At 43.4% G+C, this 26,416-nt stretch overlaps 1 protein-coding gene across 18 annotated transcripts in view; it reads left to right on the top strand.

Moving 5' to 3' along the window:
* The first annotated feature begins 2,165 nt into the window (after positions 1-2,165).
* The window catches only part of LOC115206170 (histone-lysine N-methyltransferase MECOM), a 184,622-nt gene continuing 160,371 nt past the window's right edge, over positions 2,166-26,416 (top strand). For 6 of the 18 annotated variants that reach the window (XM_029772841.1, XM_029772838.1, XM_029772833.1 and 3 more), the window contains exon 1: positions 2,169-2,743. In XM_029772841.1, the coding sequence (XP_029628701.1) occupies positions 2,707-2,743 (37 nt within the window). In that variant the 5' untranslated portion in view covers positions 2,169-2,706. Of the gene's footprint in view, positions 2,744-26,416 lie in introns of all 18 variants that reach the window. The other 12 variants (XM_029772844.1, XM_029772843.1, XM_029772839.1 and 9 more) reach the window with 5 other exon arrangements.

Here is a 26,416-nt window from a genome sequence, read left to right as displayed (position 1 = left end):
GAAATTATGGTAATATGATTATACTCTCGAAGTTATAGGTGAAAGAATGGTTGTAAAAACAGAGGCAGTATGGCATGATGATTTTAACACCCAGCACACGTTAAGGTCAAAAGCATAAAATGTTTAGGCACCAGTATCAGATTCAAAAGCAGTTGCACATATAAGAGTTATAAAACAAGTTATAATAATAACTATTATTATTAGGCTATTATTATTAATAGTATTATTATTGTTATTGGTGTTGTTAATATGTGTTGTTATTATTATTGTTGTTAGTGTGGTTTATTTATAAAGACGTTTTATTTGTAGGCCTATTTGAAATGCTTTTGTTATTCGTGTTATTATAATAAAAAGTATATGTTTTATAAATCAAAATACTGCTCATGCAAAATACTGCTCATGCAAAATACTGCTCATGCACATCCAACAATTGACTTGACAAATTATTATTTTAATGTTTTTGCAAATGTGATGGGAGTATTTATACCGTATTATTATTTGTATTTAGTAGTATAGTCTACACGCTTTATCGTCGTTGTCCATCTCCTTATTTTATTTCAGAAACGTCTTGGCTGGGCAAAGCATTGAAAAAATATTCCTGTTGATCACTTGATTGATTACCTTGCTCAAAGGTCACGCGGGTGCGCGGTAATTTCCTTGTGCCGGAGGCTCCCTTCTCACTTTAAGTCTGGCTTCGACAGCTCCTATACAAATTATGTATTTATTTTAACCCCTAAACAACCTCCCAAACATAACTAAATGCATTGAAATAAACAATCAATTACCAGATATTAACGTGAGTTCTTATTTTCTGCAGAAATTACCCAAGATAACGCATCTAATTAGGTTCAAATAGGATCCAAACGTTGTGAACTGCCCAAACACTTTTTTTGACGGGATTTAAATTCGAACTATAGCACAAGCAAGCAAATAATTTAGCTATACTTGCAAAGGGTCTTGAACCCAATGAATGTCTAATAATTACAACCCACTGGGCTGCACAGATCTCTCCAGCGTTCCCTGGTCCTGCCATTCCGCGCCTCCGGGTCAGCGTATCATAATAAAGTATGTATTCTGAAAGTGGTCTCAAGAACAGTGAGTTATTGCAATGAATGAAAACTGTTTCCATTTAGGCTAATTGAGCGCGCTGCCTCGAGCTGTAGCTATGGGTCTGAAAGGCTGCATGCCTGCCTGCGCCGCAAGCCACCCTCTCCAGCACACGGTGTACTTAATAGCACCATTTATGTCATTACTTTGGGGCTAGGCTGAGGTATACCCACAATAAAGTACCTATATTAACCTTTCTTGACTTGGTGACTTAAATTACTTAGTGATTTCTCTAAACTGTAAGTATGTTGGACGAATAACTTGAGACAGTATTTTCCTTAATGACACCTTTATGAACATTTAACATATAGTTTGACAGCAAATGTATTTGACTGAATTGGATAACACAAACACCCCACGCGCATTTTCTATTGAAAATGTGGTACTGACTCAATTGCCCACAGTTATCAAGAACATACGCACCGCCTTTAAACCTGAATTCATATTCCCGAGAGGTATCTTAGCATAAATGGGGTCCAACCTATAGGCGTATACTTGCCGTATTGAAAGGTATATTGGACATCGGCCAAAGGGATGTCTTATTTTTGTTCTTTACAATTTATATGACGTCATTACTTAAATCAATTTCAACATGCTTTGGAATCAATAAATCGAGTTCACAAGCCGTTAAAGGGTTCACGTGCAAGATCAACATGACCTCATGCGGATCTAATTAATGAGCAATTACCTTAATTATACTGCATTTTAATGAATAAACAAATACACCTTGCAGTTAATATCTCTCCACTACGACTAGAGCGCAATAGCCCAATAAGATTGCTGGGGTTTTTCATTGTTAAGTTCATCGGACCAATCTTATGTTAATACAGTGGTGCCCAAATCCGATGAGAGTGAAGCAAAGTAAACCATTTCAATTGTGCATCAGCTTTACACAAAAGTTATAGACTATTCGAGTTCAACATCATTGATTTTGGTTATAAATTTGCATGCAAGCGATGGAATTTACGCATGCACGCCAGCAGAAAGGGGTATTAATTCAAAGTATTAAACAGATTAATAATTGTCACCACTTCACAAAAAAGCCTCAGACAGCCTCATATTAGAGCTGTCAGTTAGACTGCCCACATGCCAGGGAGAGGAGGAGGGGTTCATTCATTTCCTAGTGTTCGCTGTGATGGTCAAAACACAATTAAAACATATAAAACATTTAATGAAAACGTTTCACATTAGTAATTTAGCCGAACATTGATGAATGTGATTTCATTTTAACACAAAAGGTAGGCATGCATGGTGAGAGTTTGAGAATAGTTCATTATAATTAATGTCTCCGACTCTCCGTAGATTCGAGGTCTTGTCGGCTCTGTTTCATATTCCGTGATCTTTAAAGATCTTACACGAAGGGATCGCTCTGCGATTGCCATCTGACTAGATCAGTCATATCAAGTAATAAATCGTTCCAAACTTTTTTGGCGGTGCAGCCAGTTTGGTTATGCGCATGTGCGAAGGTGTCCAAACTGACAATGCTGGAGAGATAGCGAGTCTGGATTGAGAAACACAGAGAAAAGGACAGAGAAAAAAGAAAAAGGAGGAAAAGATCCAAGAAAAAATCTAACAAACCCACGCCGAAGGACTGGCATCATGAGGTCCAAAGGCAGGGCACGGAAACTGGCCACAAGTAGGTGCAATATCCCTTTCTTTGCCTTTTGAAACTGCCATCTTGTAAATGTGTAGCTATATATCAATTATCAATGCTGTTTCGCATCTAAAAATGAGGTACAATATATTGTATCTTGCTTAGATGAGTGTCAGTAGAAAATAGCCCCCACTCACGACTGAGCAGAGGTACAGTACAGTTGGGAGAAGAAGTTGGTTCAAGGGTTTCGAGTTGATGCTGTCAGTGCCAGTTCGTTTCGCGAATTCAGAAAAAATCATTTGGCGTTTTAAGATATAAAAAGTTGTACAAACGGGAGAGGCACTTCTCAGGGAACGAACTACTATCGTTATTGGGTTGTGCTTTGTATAGTGGGCGCTACAGCGTTGGCCAATTCTCGTCCCGTCCTGCGACGCTGTTGTTGCACGCGCTTGGTTTCTGTATACTTCAATTTGCAGCAGCAACTTTGAAAAGGCAGGTTGCCTCATTCAGACTTCGGAAATGAAAGATCCAGAATGAAGGACTTATGCATTTAAATATAATCAGGTACCATTGCTGACAAAAGTCCAAAATATATATTTTTGCCTTGTTAGATGTAGCCTAGAATAAATGCGTATGGGGTGTTCGCTCTACCTATCATTACGTTATAGCCTTGGGTTATTACGCTGTATTGTATCTTTATTATGGTGTATTTCGTTTGTGCAACAAGTACAGCATCTATGTTATATAATTCATGTTACGGTCTGAGTACAAACATGTGTACACCTTTATGTTATACAGAAAAGTAATGATGTTTGTGTTTTACCACTGCACATTGAGGGGCACGGAGGTTTTGATCGCCAATATTCAGTAGCCTAATACAGTATTTCTGTAATTGATTAAAACGGTTAAATTATTAGTCTGAGTTCTGAAAGCAATTCAACCCCAGGGAGCAACACACTGATTTGGGTAAAAGGTGTTTACTCCAATAAAATCCTATTGTGGTCTATGGCAATCTACCAAAATGCACTACAATGTTTATATAAAATGTAGGCCTATATCTCTCAGCAAAATGTCAAGCGGATGATGTAGCTATAATCATTATGTACAGTCCTTCAAGTAGTTTATGCTACACTAGTAAACGTTTTCGATAATTATTCCAAATTGTGTATATGCCTATTGCAATTTAATTGCATTTTCTGAGTCAGTAACATTTTCAATTGTGTTTAACCTTTATGAATGTGTATAGCCAGTAGGCTATTTTTTTGCAATCCTTTTCTGAGATAAAAAAAATAAATAAAATAAACATTTTCACATTTGAAGTATGTCATTTGAATGTTTTGAATGCTAGTTTTGTCATGTCTGGACAACAGTGTAGCCACAGGTCAACACCGGTAGGTTGCAGTCCTGGAACCAGGGGTCGCGAGTCTTGTTCTTTCAATAAACGTCTAAGAGACCTGACAGTCTTGTTATTTTGTGTGTGTGTGTGTGTGTGTGTGTGTGTGTGTGTGTGTGTGTGTGTGTGTGTGTGTGTGTGTGTGTGTGTGTGTGTGTGTGTGTGTGTGTGTGTGTGTGTGTGTGTGTGTGTGTGTGTGTGTGTGTAACTTTCTGCCTATAACACATATTCCTACTACAAATTGATCATTTCTCTGGACCTTTCTGGATCTCAGACAGAGGAGAAATTTCCTTAAAACCCTTCCCTCTTTAAGGATATGAATTTATTTAGGCCTACAAATTCAGTGGATGACACTCATCCAACCAGCAGTTTTATTTTGAAATCGAATTGTGAATGTTTTGTTTGTTCAAACAATACTGGGCATCTTTTCCCGGTTGCGATGTAATTTAACGATAATCGTACCAAATGCATCGTTATTAACGAGCCAACTTTTTAAGTATTTCCCAAACAAGCACGTAGAGAGGACGTTTCTTATATGAGTTGTTAGACCATTTGTCGATACTGATAGGATGGAAAGAAAAGCAGCGCTGCTCTCGGATCAGCTTTCTCCATTCAAATCATACCGTAACATGAAAGTTATTCCATAATACTGACGATGGATCAGCTCCTAGAGACATATTGCCACCTATGGCTGCAAATAGGCAATTGAGGCGGCTAATTATGCTTTCCCAATAATAATGCACTAAATCACAGATTTCGCACATCATTCTGCACATGTTGTCACACATGAAAAACATTGAGCCAAAAATTGCAGACAGTAGCCTAGACGCAAAATATAACTAAATGTACTGTACATGAAATTGATTTCAATATGATTGAACTAGCCTATATAAATAGGCTTGTAGCCTATGTATCTGTTAATGCAGTCATCACAGTTCTCATTTGAAGCATACTTTTACCCTTCACTTGTTTGTAGCAATTGCAAATACTTTGGCAACTTTTTATGTGTAGTCAACTTCATTCTGAAGTTATCGCAGTCACCAGGTCCGGCCCTAGCCTTTTGGGGGCCCTATGCGAAATGTTGTTGCAATTTCCTCCAATTCTACACATTTTGCCATGGGATGCAGACCAAATGGTGCAGTTTTAAAGCAACGTTGCTGCAATTCTACACATTTTGCCATGGGGCAAAGAGAAGATTTGACCATTTTATAAAACATTTCATGCAATTCTACTCATTTTGCCATGGTGTGGAGAGAAAAATGTGCAGCTTTAGAGCTATTTTTTAACATGACTTATGCCATGTTAATATGATATCTGAGTGAGGGTGACTAACAAAATCAATGGGGGCCCCCTGGAGGTCCGGCACCCTGAGCAAGTGCCTTTTGTGCCCAATCAATAATTTGACCATTATAACTACAAGTTTAGATAGCTGGCTAGACTCAATTTACCAATCTAAAAATTGTTAGCTGACACGGGCTAATTGAGTGACTGTCAGTGACTGACATAACAAGAGAAAAACTACTGATGGACATCTAGATAACTCTCAACAGTAAATTGAGACCCCAACTGAATTCCCCCCAAAAGTATATATATCTAATATATATATTTTATAATTTTTGAGTCTGGGGCACTCTATAGGCCGGATGCCCTAAGCGACCGTTGATGTCGTGCCTAGAGCTGGCCCTGGCAGTCACATTCAGACAGATAGCCTAAACATCTTGATTCTATGTTTAGCGAATATCTTTTGTGAATAAAGTGATGCGGAAGGGCAAAAAAACATCTAATGATGCACTTTGGCTACTCTACGAGTGGTCTGGATCACTTGTAGACGTGCAAAGGTTTTTTAAGGTTACTACCGAATGCTATGGGAAACACCTCGCCTACTAAAAATACATCGTTAGATGGTTCTAATGATGATCTTAACGCTACGAAGGCTCTGAGGAAGGAGGCCCTGACACAAAGATAAAGGTGTTATACATGTAGAAATAAATCCAATTTACATGTCGCACATGTTGTGTGCTGCCTTTGTGTAATAGCAACAAAAAAAACAGGGATTATGCAAGTATTTGTGGATTTTGTTCGGTGCAAGATACTGTACAAATGAGATGCATTTTTCACATCCGTTTTATTTTTTGGGATTGGCTATTAGATTCAGTGTGTTTCAAATTGCTCACCAAAATATATTTCCGAAGGGAAATGTGACGTTCAAAATACACTTGAATGGATCACATTGAATTGACAGCACCAATGCGAGTCGAAGAGCTTTATAACCATAGGCCTACTTTTAATGTGAAAAGTTTGTCAGGAAGAACTTTAAGAGCTAAACAGACAGGGACACTATAATTATTTATTTCCTGTGCTTCATGGATTTGTCTCGTGAGCTTCGGTGTCATTGCAGGACCTTTGGCACAGAGCAGAGGATCTTTCGTGACGATGTGAAATAAAGCCAGCAGACGCTCTGCTCTCATCAGGATCTCTTACAGACTGTTGTTTATGGTAACATGGCCCAGTATGTACAGAATATGTGTGAAAAGCAAACGATATGCATATTTTCTGTGATCACTAACAAGGCAAAGGGCACACACACACACACAGCAATAATGGTTTAGTAGTGCATTTAGTAGTGGTTTTGGCGCCTGCTGCAATCGGCCTAAATATTAACAGTCCCTTGAAGGAATGCGCCAGGCTACAGCACCAGCCGGTCTGCCCTTCCAGTTCCAGGCATAGTTCTAAATCATTACTTATAATCTGAGAATAGGGGGGATAATTTGAGGTATATTTAAAGATTATTATTTACTCAAGATGTAAGAGGAAGATTTCTAGGCTACCTATTAAGTCAGTGGGAGAGAATGTTCTGATAGCTCGGCACAGTTTCCCCCCGGGAACTGGGCCGTTCTGGCCTGTAGCCAGCACTGCACAATGTCAACAGTGAATATTTAAATTCCCAGACTCCCCATGAGAGGTCTGCCGGTAAATGTGTTCAGTGTGCGGCCTGTCCTGATAAGTTCTGTTCAGAGACTGGTCCTGTAGGTCTCCTCGCGCCACAGAGAGTGTTTGTGCTTGAGCTCGATTGATGTGCGCATGGCAGGCAGATGATAAAACACAGTGGAGTGTGTTAATGGAGGGGGAGTTGGTAGGTGGGGAGGTGGGGAGGTGGTAATAGAAGTGTGATTGGTGGGGGAAGATTAGTTCAGATGTAATATGGGGGTCCACTCAAACTCACCCCTCGCCCCCTCGCCCCCCCCCCCCCTCGCCCCCACACATACAAAAAAAACTAAAACAAATGATTCCTCCTAATATCATACTTCAGCTAGGACTATAGGCCTAAGCTAACTCCTTGTCTGCCTAATGTTATTAACCAACGTGCCTCTCAACTAAATGGTCTGACCCTTGGTGCACCACTTGTAATGTCCTCAAAAAGAAGAGATAAGACTCATTTGAATACTGAATTGGATTCTATTTTTTTCATGCACTACCTTTTGTATTTAAAACAACATACTTTTGGTTTATTCACACATATATGAACGTGCCATTTCAGACATAGGTTGAAACAATGAGAGGATATTAGGCATGCTCATAGTCTGCTCATACCGCACTCACCTTATAATCACCTGTGTCCCGTAGGTGCACAGCAAATTTCAGATCAGAATTGTAACACCCACAGTGTTAAATTGAACACTTTGAAATTATATGTGACCCCCGAAATAGTGTTAAACTAAAACTTTTCAAAGTGTTCACAAACTAGCATCCCTAGAGTGTTTTGTAAAGCCTTATTTTGATATTTCCCAGCATGCCTTGCAAGTGAATGTGAGCGATACCCACCCATGACTGTGTTTGTTAGTGACAGAGATTTCGTTGTTGAGTTCAATAATATTGAGTTCTGAAGCCTTCACCAAGTGACTGCTTATGTGAATGTGTTTGAATTCAAAATAAACCCTTGATGACCATATATTACACATTTCATAAGGCCTTTAGTTATGGCCTAATTATCCTCAAAATTGTGGTCTGAAAAACTTGGCTCATGGGCCACATCAGACATGCAAATCACAATAAACTGGTTTATGAAGTGATCTGTAATTCCTATCAGAATCAAGCCAGAGGGAAGTTATCCAACAATTGGATAGTATTTATCACCAACCACAACCTGCATTCAGAATGACAGCTAGGGTGAAGGACTTGACAAACAACACAACCTAAACCATCTAAACTGGAACAACCATCTCAGTAACAGGTGCAATAAGTCCAACCACTTACAGATTGGATTAGTTTAGAAAAATGTAACTTATTAATTGTTGAATAGTATAAGATCAATTAAACAATCAATGTGCATTCAGAAACATAGATTTTCAAACAAACTATTCTAAACATCAACCTGCAACAAAGCATTATAGGAAGAATGATAATGAGGCCCCTCCCACATATTTTTCACTGAGAGAATAAACGGAAATTAACTCACGCAGTCCAGTAACAACAACACCATGCAGTGTTGATTCCAATGTGAATTAAATAACACTTCAGTGATTCATCGCATGTGGTGTCAATTTCAATCCCACTGATGCTAACCCCACTAGAATCAACACTAAGATATAACACTCACAACACTTCTTACCTTAACACCGAGATTTTAACACTTGCAATTGTGCTGTGTATGTGTGTCAGTTAATGTGAACAGTCCATAAATCAATTGCTCTCGCCATAGACCCATGCACTGAATTTGAAATTAAATTAAATGTATTTGACATTTCTAAATAAAAATGTAGAAAAACATGATTATTATTAGGTTATTTTTGATTCCCTAATTGCTTTGGTGGGTTAGTATTCCCTCGGAGGCAGGAGTGAAGTCTAGCTAAAGCTGATTAGAAATAAGCTATAATCATTTTAAGACTGCAGGTCGACTCTGTTGAGGACGTGCTGTTAAGAACTATGTAAAATCGAGTCAGTATGCCCTACTCATCAATAGAAAGTGTGTGTATGTGTATATAAATATATACAGTGAGGGAAAACAGTATTTGATCCCCTGCTGATTTTGTATGTTTTCCCACTGACAAAGAAATGATCAGTCTATAATTTTAATGCTAGGTTTATTTGAACAGTGAGAGACAGAATAACAACAATCAAATCCAGAAAAACGCATTTCAAAAATGTTATAAATTGATTTGCATTTTAATGAGGGAAATAAGTATTTGACCCCCTCTCAATCAGAAAGATTTCTGGCTCCCAGGTGTCTTTTATACAGGTAACAAGCTGAGATTAGGAGCACACTCTTAAAGGGAGTGCTCCTAATCTCAGTTTGTTACCTGTATAAAAGACATCTGTCCACAGAAGCAATCAATCAATCAGATTCCAAACTCTCCACCATGGCCAAGACCAAAGAGCTCTCCAAGGATGTCAGGGACAAGATTGTAGACCTACACAAGGCTGGAATGGGCTACAAGACCATCGCCAAGTAGCTTGGTGAGAAGGTGACAACAGTTGGTGCGATTATTTGCAAATGGAAGAAACACAAAAGAACTGTCAATCTCCCTCGGCCTTGGGCTCCATGCAATATCTCACCTCGTGGAGTTGCAATGATCATGAGAACGGTGAGGAATCAGCCCAGAACTACACGGGAGGATCTTGTCAATGATCTCAAGGCAGCTGGAACCATTGTCACCAAGAAAACAATTGGTAACACACTACGCTGTGAAGGACTGAAATCCTGCAGCGCCCGCAAGGTCCCCCTGCTCAAGAAAGCACAAATACATGCCCGTCTGATGTTTGCCAATGAACATCTGAATGATTCAGAGGACAACTGGGTGAAAGTGTTGTGGTCAGATGAGACTAAAATGGACCTCTTTGGCATCAACTCAACTCGCCGTGTTTGGAGGAGGAGGAATGCTGCCTATGACCCCAAGAACACCATCCCCACCGTCAAACATGGAGGTGGAAACATTATGCTTTGGGGGTGTTTTTCGGCTAAGGGGACAGGACAACTTCACCGCATCAAAGGGATGATGGACGGGGCCATGTACTGTCAAATCTTGGGTGAGAACCTCCTTCCCTCAGCCAGGGCATTGAAAATGGGTCATGGATGGATATTCCAGCATGACAATGACCCAAAACACACGTCCAAGGCAACAAAGGCGTGGCTCAAGAAGAAGCACATTAAGGTCCTGGAGTGGCCTAGCCAGTCTCCAGACCTTAATCCCATAGAAAATCAGTGGAGGGAGCTGAAGGTTCGAGTTGCCAAACGTCAGCCTCGAAACCTTAATGACTTGGAGAAGATCTGCAAAGAGGAGTGGGACAAAATCCCTCCTGAGATGTGTGCAAACCTGGTGGCTAACTGCAAGAAACGTCTGACCTCTGTGATTGCCAACAAGGGTTTTGCCACCAAGTACTAAGTCATGTTTGGCAGAGGGGTCAAATACTTATTTCCCTCAATAAAATGCAAATCATTTTATAACATTTTTGACATGCGTTTTTCTGGATTTTTGTTGTTGTTATTCTGTCTCTCACTGTTCAAATAAACCTAGCATTAAAATTATAGACTGATAATTTCTTTGTCAGTGGGCAAACATACAAAATCAGCAGGGGATCAAATACTTTTTTCCCTCACTGTATACAGTGCATTCGGAAAGTGTTCAGACCCCTTCCCTTTTCCCGCATTTTGTTATGTTACATCCTTATTCTAAAATGGATTAAATAAATAAAAATCCTCATCAATCTACACACAATACCCCATACTGACTAAGTGAAAACAGATTTTTAGAAATGTTTACACATTAATTAAAAATAAGAAATTGAAATACTTTACATTTGTATTTAGACCCTTTGCTATGAGACTTGAAATTGAGCTCAGGTGCATTCTTGATTGGAGTCCACCTGTGGTAAATTCAATTGGGAGGTGAACAAGAACCTAATGGTCACTCTGACAGAGCTCCAGAGTTCCTCTGTAGAGATGGGGGAACCTTCCAGAAGGACAACCATCTCTCCATCACTCCACCAATCAGGCCTTTATGGTAGAGTGGCCAGACGGAAGCCACTCCTCAGTAAAAGGCACATGACAGCCCGCTTGGAGTTTGCCAAAAGGCACCTAAAGGACTCTCAGACCATGAGAAACAAGATTCTCTGGCCTGAATGTCAAGCGTCATGTCTGGACAAAACCTGGCTCCATCTCTACGGTGAAGCATGGTGGTGGCAGCATCATGCTGTGGGGATGTTTTCAGCTGCAAGGACTGGGAGACTAGTTAGGATCGAGGGAAAGATGAACAGAGAAAAGTACAGAGAGATCCTTGATGAAAACCTGCTCCAGAGTGCTCAGGACCTCAGACTGGGGTGAAGGTTCACCTTCCAACAGGACAATGACACAAAGCACACAGCCAAGACAATGCAGGAGTGTCCACAGTCTCTGAACGTGTGGCTGTAATCGCTGCCAAGGGTGCTTCAACAAAATACTGAGTAAAGGGTCAGAATACTTATGTAAATGTGATATTTCAATTTTTTATTATACATTTGCAAAACTTTCTACAAATCTGTTTTTAATTTGTCATTATGGAGATTGATAAGGGGGGAAAAACTATTTAATCCATTTCAAAATAAGGCTGTAATGTAGCAAAATGTGGAAAAAGTCAAGGGGTATGAATACTTTTTGAATGCACTGTATGTATATATGTGTGTTTATGTGTGTGTGTGCATGCGTACATGCAGGCAGGACTATAAGCCAATTTATGCTTGATCCAAAAATGAGGCTCTGTTTGGATGGTGTGACGCAATTGCGGCTCCTCTGGAGGCATGCAGAGGCCAAATTGTGCTCTGTCCCGCATACCAGTGCACCACTCAAATTTTGTAACAATGCGGAGGGCTCCGTATAGCTCTGTATTGACCTAATTGGTTGACATAGGTGAGGGTGGGAGGTCCTGTATAAACACAAACGTACTTCCTTGACAACTTCCTTGACAACAGCTCTACTCTGCTCAGTGAACCACAAGAAGTATAAATGCCCTGACTTCTGCAGAGGCCATATCACCGTAAATGCTGTATGGCCAATACAGACGACAGATTGACCATGCAGCCCCCTTAAGAGAGTGTAAAAAGCGTTGCATGGTCAACCCTATGTCTGAAGTGGGCATACAGCATTTCATGCAATGTAGCCTCCGCAGATGTCAGAGCAGATCTATTGTGAAGGGCATTTGTCAAGGAAGTGAGTTTGTGTTTATACAGGACGTACCGCCCCCACCTACCATCAACTCGCGCCCATAAATTGGCTTTAATTCTGCGCTTGTATGTGCATGTGTGTGTTGGTGTGAAAGCGCGTGGCGCATTCTGCCTGTCAGCGCCTCCTTCTTGCCGACGATCGCTTCCTCCTCGCGTTGTGCAATGGGCCATGTATCTGACGTTTGTCTGGTGGACCTCATTAAAAGGGTTAATGTATCGTGCCATTTAAAAGGTGAGAGGGAGTGGGCACGATCTGAGAGACCCTATTAAATAGTCATTGTCCCGTCGCATGTGCTCCCGCTCCATTTAGATCCAAACGTCGGTAAGCAATTGTTCCGTATCTCCCTGAGCAATGAACCGTCACAGCTCGTCATTTTTCACATGCGCTGTGGGCGATAATATGTTGATATTATCTCCCGCTTCAGCTCCTGAAAGCATAGGCCTAAAGTCTAAAATGGGAAACAATAAGTTGTTCATTCGTAGGCCTAAATATTTCATCCAAATGCATACATAGGTAGGCCTGATTTTAATGTAGACCTTTCTCATTCTCAACCCAATTAGTAGGCTGGCTTTTTGGGACAAAGTGGGAGCTGAATGGTTTGGTTGCATAAGGAAAACCTTTAACATTTTTTGGGGAAAACACATGTCAGGGAACAAACCAGTCAAACCCCCTCTCTAGGTTTCTTCCTAGGTTCATGCCTTTCTGGGGAGTTTTTCCTAGCCACCGTGCTTCTACACCTGCATTGCTTACTGTTTGGGGTTTTAGGCTGTGTTTCTGTACAGCACTTTGAGATATCAGCTGATGTAAGAAGGGCATTATAAATGAATTTGATTTGATATCAGTCATATCCAAAATGTACTTTGAGATGATGTTGAAATAGGCAAGAAACCCATCTGTCAGAAAAGAGTGGTAAGCTACTGTATTTGTCTGTCTCAGTCATCTCAGTGTATGCTCGTTGTAACAATAATATTTTCTGCTTGTGTAGTATGTGCAAAAAAAAAAACATGCATCACTGTGTGTGTGCGTGTGCCTATGTTTAAATGTGGTAATGTGTAGGCCTATTGGTTCCTGCGGGTGCAGTGTGAGAGCCCCCCTCATCCATCAACGCCTCCGTCTGCATGAGTCGCCCGTCCCCTCTCCTCACCCACTGTGTCAGAGAAGGGGGTCTCTCTATACCCCCAATACTCTCCTCCCCACCCCACCATGTCTCTGATGTTAATGACACTGTGGCCATACCTCTATGCTGTAAACAGTTAGGTCTAGTCACTAGGTTAGTGGTTTGTTTATGTGTTGTCAGGGCGATGAAGGATGGCCCTGTCAGTGGGCTTCAGGAGCCCCTGGTCCCCCAGATGGTCTTTGGGGGCCCGGCTCAGTGGGTAGCCCTAGGGACCCGTGTCACAACATCCCCTCCCCTCACTCTATCTAAACTGCAGAGTCTGGCATCTCCAATCACCTTTTAAAGAAAGACAAATAAGCCTACACTATAGGTTTGTGAGTGTTTGTTTTTGCGGCTTGTTATAAAGTGAAGTGGAAGCTAAAAAAGTGAGGGTATTTGTAGAATCAAGTGATGTGCTCTGTGTGTGTGTGTGTGTGTGTACGCAGCTCTGTGCTGTGATGGGTGAGGTGAGGCGGGAGTGAGGAGGGTGGGTCAATGGCACGGCGACCCAGAGTGTGGGAACACCAAGGGAGGAGGGGGGGGGATGGAGGAGGGGGACCCATGTCAAGCCTGGGAAACAGTGTGTGTGTGTTTACCGCAGGGAAACCGTACCAACACAGAACAATGAGCTAACCTTACCCCCTTCTAAATAAAAAAGTCATTTCTGCTTTCTTCCCAAAGGTCAGTGAGTTAGAGATAGGGAGGTTAACACAAAAGGCTACAGTCTGCCCGGCGACTACAGTCTGGGCCACTTGGGTGCCAAGGCTGAGGTCATTATCAACAGCAGGCCCAAGCTAAGCATATTTTTATAGATGTGTGTGTTTTTGTGTGTGCGTGTGTGTGCGTGCGTGCGTGTGTGTGTGTTACAGAGAGAGGAAGATGGAGAAAGAGAAGAGAAAGTGAACATTCAAAAAATAGTCCTCTTCTGTACATTTTCAAATAGATTTCGTTCCTGTTGGTTCAAACCGTTCCCCTAACATCTGATTGATTTGTGTGTCTGAGTGCAGTAGTTATTGTGTGGACACATTGCTGATGGTGCAGTCTCTTTCCCCTGTATTAATGAGGCAATATGATTGGTTGGTGCTTGTGGAGAAACGACCTCCCTTAGCTAATAAAATGACTTCAATCATGTAGCTGCTCCAATCCATTACCTGGAGCAGGTATCAACTAGCCTGGATCCCAGATCGGTTTGTGCCGCCTTGCCAACTCCTTGTCATTACAGATTGTACCCAGGGTAGGTATCAGCTAGTGTCACCTCCATGCTAGCACAATCCCTCACAGTCACAGTCACACCAACCTCTCTCAGTCACACTACTACAGGCACTCTGGTCTGGGGAGGGTTGTAGCATGGGGCGGATGTGGAACGTGTGGGTTAAGTAAAGGGGCTTCTGTCTTAGGGCTATCGAAGACATCCTGGTGCTTTCTATGACTGTTATATACACCTGCACTCTTTTGTGTACCGCACTGTTGAGAGAGTTAGCACGCAAGCATTTCACTGTACCTTTTATACCTGCTGTAAACTGTGTATGTGACGAATACATTTGATTTGACGCTGATGTTTCTGTGCAGGTCTATGCCATAAGTATATGTGAGTTTGTTCATTTCTGAACAACAGGTGAGTAAACTCTCTCACTCCCAGTACAATGCAGTAGGCTACGTCCCCATGGGGATTGGGTGCTCAGGTGTGTGCGTGATGTGTTTGTGCCTGTGCATGCGTACGACAGTGTGTTTGTGCGTCTCCATGTGTCCATGCGTTTTTGTATGTTGTTCTTAATAATGTCTCTGTTGTTAAATATTGGGAGTGCTGCCGGCAGTTCTTTCTTTCTCATACCGGACTGGAGCACAGCCACAAACAGGAATTATACAACAATCACTTTGTGAGAGCGCCGATAACAGTGTGTTCCAGCACAGTGGGATCTCCTGAAGGGGGGGGGATGGTGCGCTTCAGGGCTGCAGCTGGAGGCCGCCAGGCTGTGGCGCTCGATTATGATTAACTCAGGGGAGGAAATAAATAGGGAGAAGAAGAGCTCAGGTCCATCTGTAGCTGAGATGGAATGGTAAGATGGGGGGGGGCTGTAGTGTACACCTTTCATCTCAGCCACACCAAGCCCCCACTATCTAGCCTGGAACCTCATTAACTGGTGACCTCTGACCCCTCAGGACGGGAGCGATGAGGGGAGGGAGACATGATCAAAGCCTGGGGTCGTTTCTGATGGAAGCTTTACCTGATTGTTGGCGATAGCCTCTGTCTTATCAGTGTTGGAATGGCGATATGTTGATGAATGCTCCGGATGCTTTGTGACGTGAAGAGCGTCCACATGGTAGTCTGGCACCCCTCGACCCCCTCAGGTGTGAGGGACAGGAACATGTCGTACCCCTGTCCTCAGAGATGTGTCTGGATCATTTCCCCCTCCTGTGTGTGTGTGTGTGTGTGTGTTGACGGTCGGCCAGGGTCACAGTGGGGGGAAGGAATGTGCCTGTTGGAAAGAAATGCGGGGCTGGCTGATTAGCACTCTGTCCGTACCTGCCGGTTTACTGGACATGCCGCAGCGATGTGATTGTGATGATGAGACTGAGGAAAAACGTCGGAGAACAATAGAGACAGTGGAGATTCCTGTCTAAGACGCATTCCAGCAAATCTCGCGGCCGGTGGCCCCCGCTCGGCGCTTTGATGAGCCACTCTGGGCTTCCTGGGATTGTCGCCCGTCCACAAACACAAAAACAAAGCCAGCGGTAGAGCGAACCTACCCGTACTCCTCAGGATGTCCTGTTTTGATTAAGGTTAGCATCCCTCCCGGCCCTGCGGCAATATTATTCTAACACTGCTAGGAGAGCTGCAGCTAACTGACACAGACACATTTCCACTCGGTGAACCCGAAGGTCAAATCTTCGACAATGAGCTGGGAAGAAAAGGTGTGCTCTTTAAAGGGGAAGTCATGTGATGTGAGTGGAGCGAGGCCTTCATGTGATGTGAGTAGAGAAGCTCGGGCCTAGACTACAGATCAACTAGCTCTCAGTCTCAAGTCAGAATTAGACGTTCATCCATGGTTCTCAAACATTCATTTTAGGTATTAACTCGAAGTCTTAAGTGTGGGCATTAACTTTGAATGGTTAAGGTAAGGGATGGAGTTTGGGATAGGCTTTAAGCAAAAATCTAAAAAACAACTTCCCATTGCTGGATTTGAACTTGCAACATTTAGAATGAGAGGCACATGCGTAAACCCATCCACCATTCCTGTCCACAACACTCTAGCAAAACCGAAACCTACTTGAAGGTAACAGCACTCACTGTTGCCCCTAGTGGCTGATGTCCACGTCATCTCTGGACATCCTCAGACATGGATGGATGTCGAATACTGACCTGAATCATGGGTGACCTGGCTGTACAGATTGGGGAACAGTTGCAGCTTTGGGTCGAGTAGAGAGGGATTGTGGACTGCAGTTCTGGAGCTGACACACAGGCCCAACTCCCTTTCTCTTTCCCTTCTTCCCTTCTTTTGACTCTAACCAACACCAGCCAGCCCCTACTTCTCTCCCTCTCTCTCTCCCCGTCCTCTATCCCCCCTCTCTCTCGGAATCAGAGAGCAGTGAAGTGGTGAGGTAGTGTGTTTCTTCTTTGCTGGGGCGCTCAGTTTGACAGGAGGGCACCACTTGTTCACCCCAGTGTCCACAGAACCAGCAGACAGGGGGCCTCTAGGGGCACTCTGGGGGCCTCAGGCCTGGATGTCTCTGTCAGGGCCCAGGCTGGACCAGGACCCCCTGTGTTCACCGGGTCACTGGAGAAGCTAATGGATTTTATCTCTGGCTCACACACCCAACCCAGACCCTTACACCAGGGACATTTACATCTTTCCCTCTACTCAGAAGACTATTATCCTTCAAAACCCTGCACTCATTCTCAGGCTCTTTCCCCCCTCTCTCTGTCTCTCTGCATCTCTCTGTCTCTCTCTGTTTGTATTTCTCTCTCGCTCTCTCTCTGTCTCTCTGTATCTCTCTGTCTCTCTCTGTCTCTCTGTATCTCTCTGTCTCTCTCTGTCTCTCTGTATCTCTCTGTCTCTCTCTGTTTGTCTTTCTCTCTCTCTCTCTCTCTTTCTCTCTCTGTTTCTTTCTTTGTCTCTTTCTCCTCCTTCGGTATCTCTGATTCCCCACACAAGGGCAAGTTTAAATTTAACCCTCGTCCCGTCTCGGTCTGGGCTCTGGCCCCTAAGGGACGCTGGCGGGGCGGAGGAGATCTTGTTTTCTTGCCTGTTCCCCTGGATGAAACGTCTGAATGGGGGAGTGGAGGCTTTGGGAATGGCCTGGAAACTTCCCATTCATCAGTGTAAAGAGATACTGCGCTGACAGTTAGCAGACCGCCAGCCAAGCACAACACAGGGCCGCTGCGTGGGCCCCGAGCGCTCAGCCCAGCCCACAGACTGGAGCCTGGCCTAGCTGCTCATCCTACAACTGTCCCAAGGCAACACACAGGCAACACACTCACACACAGGCAACACACTCACACACAGGCAACACAATCACACACAGGCAACACACTCACACACAGGCAACACAATCACACACAGGCAACACAATCACACACAGGCAACACAATCACAAACAGGCAACACAATCACAAACAGGCAAGCTCACAGACTTTTTCTTTTCACCGCCCCTCTCTTTCTGCCCATTCTTCCTCATTTGTTTCTACAATATCTCACCAGTACAGCTTTAGGCATGGCAGGAATGGGCACTACAGGGCTGGGCAGGGCGGAGTGCTGCAGGTGGGGTGTCTGTCCACGGACCCTCTGCCCGCCTATCAATCGCCGACAGCTGACAGTTTAATCTGTGCGGCCGGGCATGTCATTACTGAGCATGTGGGCAGCCAATCGCATCAGTGATCAATGACAAAGGCTGCTGCGGGTACCAGGAAGAGAGGGATGGAGGGAGGGAGAGAGAGAGGGAGGAGAGAGCAGGAGAGAAGAGGTAGTTATGGAACTGAAGGTCAGTTCTGGGGAGGCTGTCAGGCGCTGAGAGATGGAGGTATTCCTCTGACGCTGTGCTCTGAGAAATGCACAAACACACACACACACACACACACACACACACACACACACACACACACTGCTGTGCACCATGAACTACTGCCCCCCCTCACACACACACACACACACACATTCGCTCTCTTTTTTGATTTAGAACCCTATTGGAGAATTGAATGCTGGCATTGTTTTATAAATTCCATGTACAAGGCTTTGGCAGTGTGGACCCTGGCTCTCTTTGGTGGGCAGTGGGGAAAACGCAGCCGTAAAAATAACCACCGCTTATGAATAATGGGTATGTTTATGAAAACGCCACACCTCCCAGGACGCCCCGCCCCCAGTCATGTTGACACAGCCCCCCGAAGTAAACAAGGACCCGCTAACAGAAGGAATTCCACACGCTTTACGACGGTTTCATATTTCATAACCCAATTAATGTCATTTTCACCTCTTCCCCCCTCGCCATGTTTTCCTAACGTATTTAGAACGTTGATGAACAAATTGATGGCTGGGCAACAGTTTTGGCTCTAGCCGGAGATAAAATAACAGTGCTTTTCTCTGTGGGTGATATCCCAGCAGAACACGTTCATTTATCCAGCTGCTATCTCTCAGCACATCCACTAGGTCCCATCTCTGTTCGTCTCCCTCCACTATGCCCCAGCCGCCCCAACATGGATGCCACTGACTGATGATGACTCGTGACGACATGTCTGACCCCTGACCCCTATGATGTGGGCGTCGATTAAGGCAGCCCCCCGAACCTTGCTGATTCCGGGGTATTGGCTTAAATGCGGAAGACACATTTCAGTTGAATGCATTCAGTTGTACAACTGACTAGGTATCCCCTTTCCCTTCCTTCCCTTCCCCCTATACAGTCTTTATGGATCTGTCTCTCTGGCACCGTGTCATTCCCTCTGTGCCAGGTTGCCCTTATGTCTGTCTGTCTGTCTGTCAGCTAGGCCCCTCAGGACCGGTCCTCCATCTGCTGTCTGTCTCTCTAATGCTTCACAGCCCTGTTCATCTCAGACACCTCTTCTTCAGCTGCTTGTTTTTATAGGAGCAATGTAAACGCTCCTCTCTCCTCCAATCACGCAACCTTTAATCCAGTTGAGCTATATGCATTCAAACATATTTTTGTTGTTGTTATCAGTTAAAGTTTATGTACAGCTTTAGCCTAGTTGTGTGCCAGTGCCATCGCACAAAAACGAACAGACTGGTACTGCCCACCTCATCCATGTTTTGGAGAACGGGTTCCCGAGTGGTGCAGCGGTCTAAGGCACTGCATCGCAGTGCTAGAGGCGCCCCTACAGACCCGGGTTCAATCCTGGGCTATATCACAACCTGCCATGATTGCGAGTCCCACAGGGCGGTGCACAATTGGTCCCTGCGTCGTCTGGGTTAGGGGAGGGTTTTGCCGGTTTTGTATTTCTGACTGCCAGTTGTTTTGACTGATGAGTGTGCAGAGTGAATCTCCTCCATTTCCACCCTTGCATATAACACTTCTAATTGCTCAGTGCACAGAGGCACACCGGTGAGGGAAAGGGAAGAGTAACAACGTCCTGATTCGATTTTCTGCACGTCTTTCTTTTTTATTTGATGTTTCTTTGCTAATCCAATCTCGTACCGGGGGTATTTCTGCCCGAATCCAGGTGTTAAGACGGTTGTTGTGGGAGTTTGCATTTGATCGTCCCTCCAATAAAATCTAATTCCTTCGTTGTGATTTGATCAGTCTCGGGAAGGCATGTAAACATTCCAGACAAAGTCTTAAATGTTTAAAGAGGCGAGGGGTGTGTCTGCGGGGGCGGGGCGGGGGGGGATTCAATTACAGGTGTCCCCTGTTCCGGCGAGGGCCTGCTGGCTCTGATGAAATGTAATTGTCATTACATTTGGGAATGCAGCCCTGTGGACGGTGGCCCTGAGGGGACACATAGGACTGATTCAGTGGGGAGAAGTAGTCAGTGGCTAGCGTGGGTGGAAGGGCTACATAGGGATCAGGCTCAAAGGGAGCAGACCCATAATGCCATGAGGCTCCTGGGGTTCAGGGCCCCTGGGGGCCACTGCTCTGATAGCTATCACATGTTCAGACTGCACCCCCCTCCCTCGCCCCCAACCCACTGTGATCAAGACCAGCTATATGATTTATGTCTTGCGATCCTTCAGGGTGTGTCAGTGTGCCATGTATTGATTCTGTGGAGCTGGACACAAACAACACGTCACTTTCACTGTGTCTCCCTCTGCATGTGTAGGAGTGTGTTGGCTAGGCTAGGGGGTCATCAGGAACGCAATTCAAATGTCTATGTAAAATGAGCAGTCTCAACTGCTTAATTGTGTTTGTGTGTCCAGAGACAGCATGTCTGTCTGTCAGTCTGTCTGTGTGGTTCTCACCTCTCTGCTGGCGCCACGGCCTGTGGCAGGAGGTCACGACCTTATGACCACATGGTCATCCTGGTCACAGATCTGGCTCTCTGGTCATCCCTGGTCCTGAGGCCCCAGCGACATGGACTGAAATGGGACGTTTGTTCTAGAACGATAGATGTGATTACTGACATTATAAACAAGATAGCACTAATGACTAGAGTTAATGCTATGTCCTGTGAAACAACCTTGTCGCGGCTGGATTTACGTAGCTGTCTATCAAATGCCCAATGGTTACTGGTTTGTCCAAAAGGAGACCATTGTGCTCTCCCAGAAGTTTGGTAGGTGTGTAAACCCGTGACTTCAGACAATTCTGAAGAGGGTTGCAAAACCAAAACATCTGTTAAGTAAGCTTTATGCCACGTCTTTTTGAGTTTGGACCCCCTTACCACCATACCTGCATCCAAAATGGCACCCTGTTCCCTATTTAGTGCACTACTATGGGCCCTATGGAGCTTGGTAAACAGTATATATAGGGAATAAGGTGCCATTTGGGACTCAGCTTAGACTGGGTATCTCTGAGAAGGTTAAGCCTGTGAAATTTAGGTTCAAATGTTTCCTGTGTGCCATTCTATTTCTCATCATGTGTAATTAGGCCACGCAGCTCTGTCTAGACTCTGACCTCTGACTTTTAGTTCTGCGGTGGGTGACAGTGAGGTGTGACAGTCCTCCTAGACAGCCAGGTGGGCCTCCCAGTTAGACCACGTTACTAAGTCTGTAGCCCTCTGCTGGACAAACTCTCCCTTTCAGCCTTTCTTTCTCTTCATCTTTGTCTCTCTCTTTCTGTTTTTCTCTTCTTCTGTTTCTGTCCTCCCCCTTTCTCAATTGTTCTCACCTTTTGCCTCTTCCTTTTCCTTGTTACAGTCTTTCTCTCTCTTTTCCTTGTTTCAGTCTTTCTCTCTTTTCCTTGTTTCAGTCTCTCTCTCTTTTCCTTGTTACAGTCTTTCTCTCTCTTTTCCTTGTTTCAGTCTTTCTCTCTTTTCCTTGTTTCAGTCTCTCTCTCTTTTCCTTGTTACAGTCTCTCTCTTTTCCTTGTTACAGTCTTTCTCTCTCTTTTCCTTGTTACAGTCTTTCTCTCTTTTCCTTGTTACAGTCTCTCTCCCTTTTCCTTGTTACAGTCTCTCTCTCTTTTCCTTGTTTCAGTCTCTCTCTCTTTTCCTTGTTACAGTCTCTCTCTTTTTTCCTTTTACGTCTTCTCTCTCTTTTCCTTGTTACAGTCCCCTATCTCTTTTCCTTGTTACAGTCTCTCTCTCTTTCCTTGTTACAGTCGTTCTATCTTTCCTTGTTTACAGTCTCTCTCCTTTTCCTTGTTACATTCTCTCTTCTTTTTCCTTGTTTCAGTCTCTCTCTCTTTTCCTTGTTACAGTCTCTCCTCTCTTTCCTTGTTTACAGTCTCTCTCTCTTTTCCCTTGTTACAGTCTCTGCTCTTTTCCTTGTTACAGTCTCTCTTTTTCCTTGTTACAGTTCCTCTCTCTCTTTTCCTTGTTGCAGTCTTCTCTTCTTTTCCTTTTACAGTCTCTCTGCTTTTTCTTCGTATGGTACAAGATCTCTCTCTCTTTTCCTTGTTACAGTGCTCTCTCTCTTTTCCTTGTTACGTCTCTCTTTTCCTTGTTAAAGTCCTCTCCTCTCTTTTCCCTTTGTTATTACAGTCTCTCTCTTTTCCTTGTTAAAGTCTCTCTCTTTTCCCTTGTACAGTCTCTCCTCTTTTCCCTTGTTACAGTCTCTCTCCCTTTTCCTTGTTTACAGTCTCTCTCTTTTCCTTGTTACAGTCTCTCTCTCTTTTCCTTGTTACAGTCTCTCTCTCTTTTCCTTGTTATAGTCTCTCTCCCTTTTCCTTGTTACAGTCTCTCTCTTTTCCCTGTTACAGTCTCTCTTTTCCGTGTTACAGTCTCTCTCCCTTTTCCTTGTTACAGTCTCTCTCTCTTTCCTTGTTACAGTCTCTCTCCCTTTTCCTTGTTACAGTCTCTCTTTTCCTTGTTACAGTCTCTCTCTCTTTTCCTTGTTACAGTCTCTCTCTCTTTTCCTTGTTACAGTCTCTCTCTCTTTTCCTTGTTACAGTCTCTCTCTTTTCCTTGTTACAGTCTCTCTCTCTCTTTTCCTTGTTTCAGTCTCTCTCTCTTTTCCTTGTTACAGTCTCTCTCTTTTCCTTGTTACAGTCTCTCTCTCTTTTCCTTGTTACAGTCTCTCTCTCTTTTCCTTGTTACAGTCTCTCTCTTTTCCTTGTTACAGTCTCTCTCTCTTTTCCTTGTTACAGTCTCTCTCTTTTCCTTGTTACAGTCTCTCTCTCTTTTCCTTGTTACAGTCTCTCTCTCTTTTCCTTGTTACAGTCTCTCTCTTTTCCTTGTTACAGTCTCTCTCTTTCCTTGTTACAGTCTCTCTCCCTTTTCCTTGTTACAGTCTCTCTCTTTTCCTGTTACAGTCTCCTCTCTCTTTTTCCTTGTTTCAGTCTTTCTTCTCTCTTTTCCTGTGTTTCAGTCTCTCTCTCTTTCCTGTTACAGTCTCTCCTCTTTTCCTTGTTACAGTCTTTCCTCTCATTTTCCTTGTTACAGTACCTTTCCCTCTTTTCCTTGTTACAGTCTCTCTCTCGCTCTCCTTTCCTTGGTTACAGTCTCTTCTCTCTTTTCCTCCTGTTTCAGGTCTCCTCTCTCTGTTCCTTGTTACAGTCTCTCCTCTCGTTTCCTTGTTACAGTCTCTCTCCCTTTGCCTGGTTACAGTCTCTTCTTCTTTCCTTGTTACAGTCTCTCTCCTCTTTTCCTTGGTTAAAGTCATTTCTTCTCCTCTTTGTCCTTGTTACTAGTCTCTCTCGTCTTATCCTTTGTACAGATCTCTCTCCTTTTCCTGTTTCAGTCTCTCTCTCTCTCTCTTTTCCTTGTTTCAGTCCTCTCTCTCTTTTCTTGTTCAGTCTCTCTCTCTTTTCCTTGTTACAGTCGCCTCTCCCTTTTTCTCCTTTGTTACAAGTCTCTCTCTTTCTTGTTACAGTCCTCTCTCTCTCTCTCTTTTCCTTGTTAAAAGTCTTTTCTCTCTTTTCCTTGTTACAGTCTCTCTCCAATCTTTTCCTTTGGTACAGTCTTTTTCTATCTGTTTTCCTGTTTTCAGTCTCTCTCTCTTTTCTTGTTACAGCTCTCTCTCTTTTCCTTGTTACAGTCTCTCTCTCTTTTCCTTGTTTACAGTTGCTCTCTCTTTTCCCTTGTTACAGTCTCCTCATCTTTTCTTGTTACAGTCTCTCTCTCTTTTCGTGTTTTACAGCTTCTCTCTTTTCCTTGTTACAGTCTCTCTCTTTTCCTTGTTTACAGTCTCTCTCTCCTTCCTTGTTACAGTCTCTCTCATCTTTTCCTTGTACAGTCCTCTTTTCCTTTGTTACACGTCTCTCTCTCTTTTTCCTTGTTACAGTCTCTCTCTTTTCCTTGTTACGCTTCTCTTTTCTTGTACAGTCTCTCTCTTTTCCTGTTACGTCTCTCTCACCTTTTCCTTTTTACAGTCTCTCTCGTTTCCTGTTACAGTCTCTCTCTCTTTCCTTGTTACAGTCTCTCTCTCTTTTCCTTGTTATAGTCTCTCTCCCTTTTCCTTGTTACAGTCTCTCTCTTTTCCCTGTTACAGTCTCTCTTTTCCGTGTTACAGTCTCTCTCCCTTTTCCTTGTTACAGTCTCTCTCTCTTTTCCTTGTTACAGTCTCTCTCCCTTTTCTTTGTTACAGTCTCTCTTTTCCTTGTTACAGTCTCTCTCTCTTTTCCTTGTTACAGTCTCTCTCTCTTTTCCTTGTTACAGTCTCTCTCTCTTTCCTTGTTACAGTCTCTCTCTCTTTTCCTTGTTACAGTCTCTCTCTCTTTTCCTTGTTTCAGTCTCTCTCTCTTTTCCTTGTTACAGTCTCTCTCTTTTCCTTGTTTCAGTCTCTCTCTCTTTTCCTTGTTACAGTCTCTCTCTCTTTTCCTTGTTACAGTCTCTCTCTTTCCTTGTTACAGTCTCTCTCTCTTTTCCTTGTTACAGTCTCTCTCTTTTCCTTGTTACAGTCTCTCTCTTTTCCTTGTTACAGTCTCTCTCTCTTTTCCTTGTTACAGTCTCTCTCTTTTCCTTGCTACAGTCTCTCTCTTTTCCTTGTTACAGTCTCTCTCCCTTTTCCTTGTTACAGTCTCTCTCTTTTCCTTGTTACAGTCTCTCTCTTCCTTTTACAGTCTCTCTCTCTTTTCCTTGTTACAGTCTCTCTCTCTTTTCCTTGTTACAGTCTCTCTCTCTTTTCCTTGTTACAGTCTCTCTCTTTTCCTTGTTACAGTCTCTCTCTCTTTTCCTTGTTACAGTCTCTCTCTCTTTTCCTTGTTACAGTCTCTCTCTTTTCCTTGTTACAGTCTCTCTCCCTTTTCCTTGTTACAGTCTCTCTCTTTTCCTTGTTACAGTCTCTCTCTTTTCCTTGTTACAGTCTCTCTCTCTTTTCCTTGTTACAGTCTCTCTCTCTTTTCCTTGTTACAGTCTCTCTCTCTTTTCCTTGTTACAGTCTCTCTCTCTTTTCCTTGTTACAGTCTCTCTCTCTTTTCCTTGTTACAGTCTCTCTCTTTTCCTTGTTACAGTCTCTCTCTTTTCCTTGTTACAGTCTCTCTCTCTTTTCCTTGTTACAGTCTCTCTCTTTCCTTGTTACAGTCTCTCTCTCTTTTCCTTGTTACAGTCTCTCTCTTCACGTGTTACAGTCTCTCTTCTGTTACACTCTTTTCACAGTACACTCTCCTCTTTTCATTGTACAGGTCTCTCTCTCTTTCTGTTTACAGTCTCTCTTTTCCTTGTTACAGGTTCTTCTTTTCCTTGTTACAGTCTCTCTCTATTTACATTGTTACAGTATCTCTCTTTTCCTTGTTACAGTCTCTCTCTTTACTTGTTACAGTCTCTCTCTCTGTTTTCCAGTCTCTTCTTCCTGTACAGTCTCTCTCTTTTCTCTGTTACAGTCCTCTCTCTTTTCCTTGTTGCAGTCTCTCTCTTTCCTTGTTACAGTCCTGATTTTTCCTGTTACAGTCACTCTCTCTTCCTTGTTACAGTCTCTCTCTTTCTGTTACAGTCTCTCTCTTTCCTTGTTAAGTCTCTCTCTGTTCACGTTACAGTCTCTCTCTTTTCCTGTTTCAGTCTCTCTCTCTGTGCTACAGTCTCTCTCTTTTCCTTGTTACAGTCTCTCTCCCTTTTCCTTGTTACAGTCTCTCTCTTTTCCTTGTTACAGTCTCTCTCTCTTTTCCTTGTTACAGTCTCTCTCTTTTCCTTGTTACAGTCTCTCTCTTTTCCTTGTTACAGTCTCTCTCTTTTCCTTGTTACAGTCTCTCTCTCTTTTCCTTGTTACAGTCTCTCTCTTTTCCTTGCTACAGTCTCTCTCTTTTCCTTGTTACAGTCTCTCTCCCTTTTCCTTGTTACAGTCTCTCTCTTTTCCTTGTTACAGTCTCTCTCTTTTCCTTGTTACAGTCTCTCTCTCTTTTCCTTGTTACAGTCTCTCTCTCTTTTCCTTGTTACAGTCTCTCTCTCTTTTCCTTGTTACAGTCTCTCTCTCTTTTCCTTGTTACAGTCTCTCTCTC

Source organism: Salmo trutta, chromosome 13, assembly GCF_901001165.1.
Source record: "Salmo trutta chromosome 13, fSalTru1.1, whole genome shotgun sequence".
In the NCBI taxonomy this organism is placed as follows: Eukaryota; Metazoa; Chordata; class Actinopteri; order Salmoniformes; family Salmonidae; genus Salmo; species Salmo trutta.
This window is presented reverse-complemented; position numbering and strand designations above follow the sequence as displayed.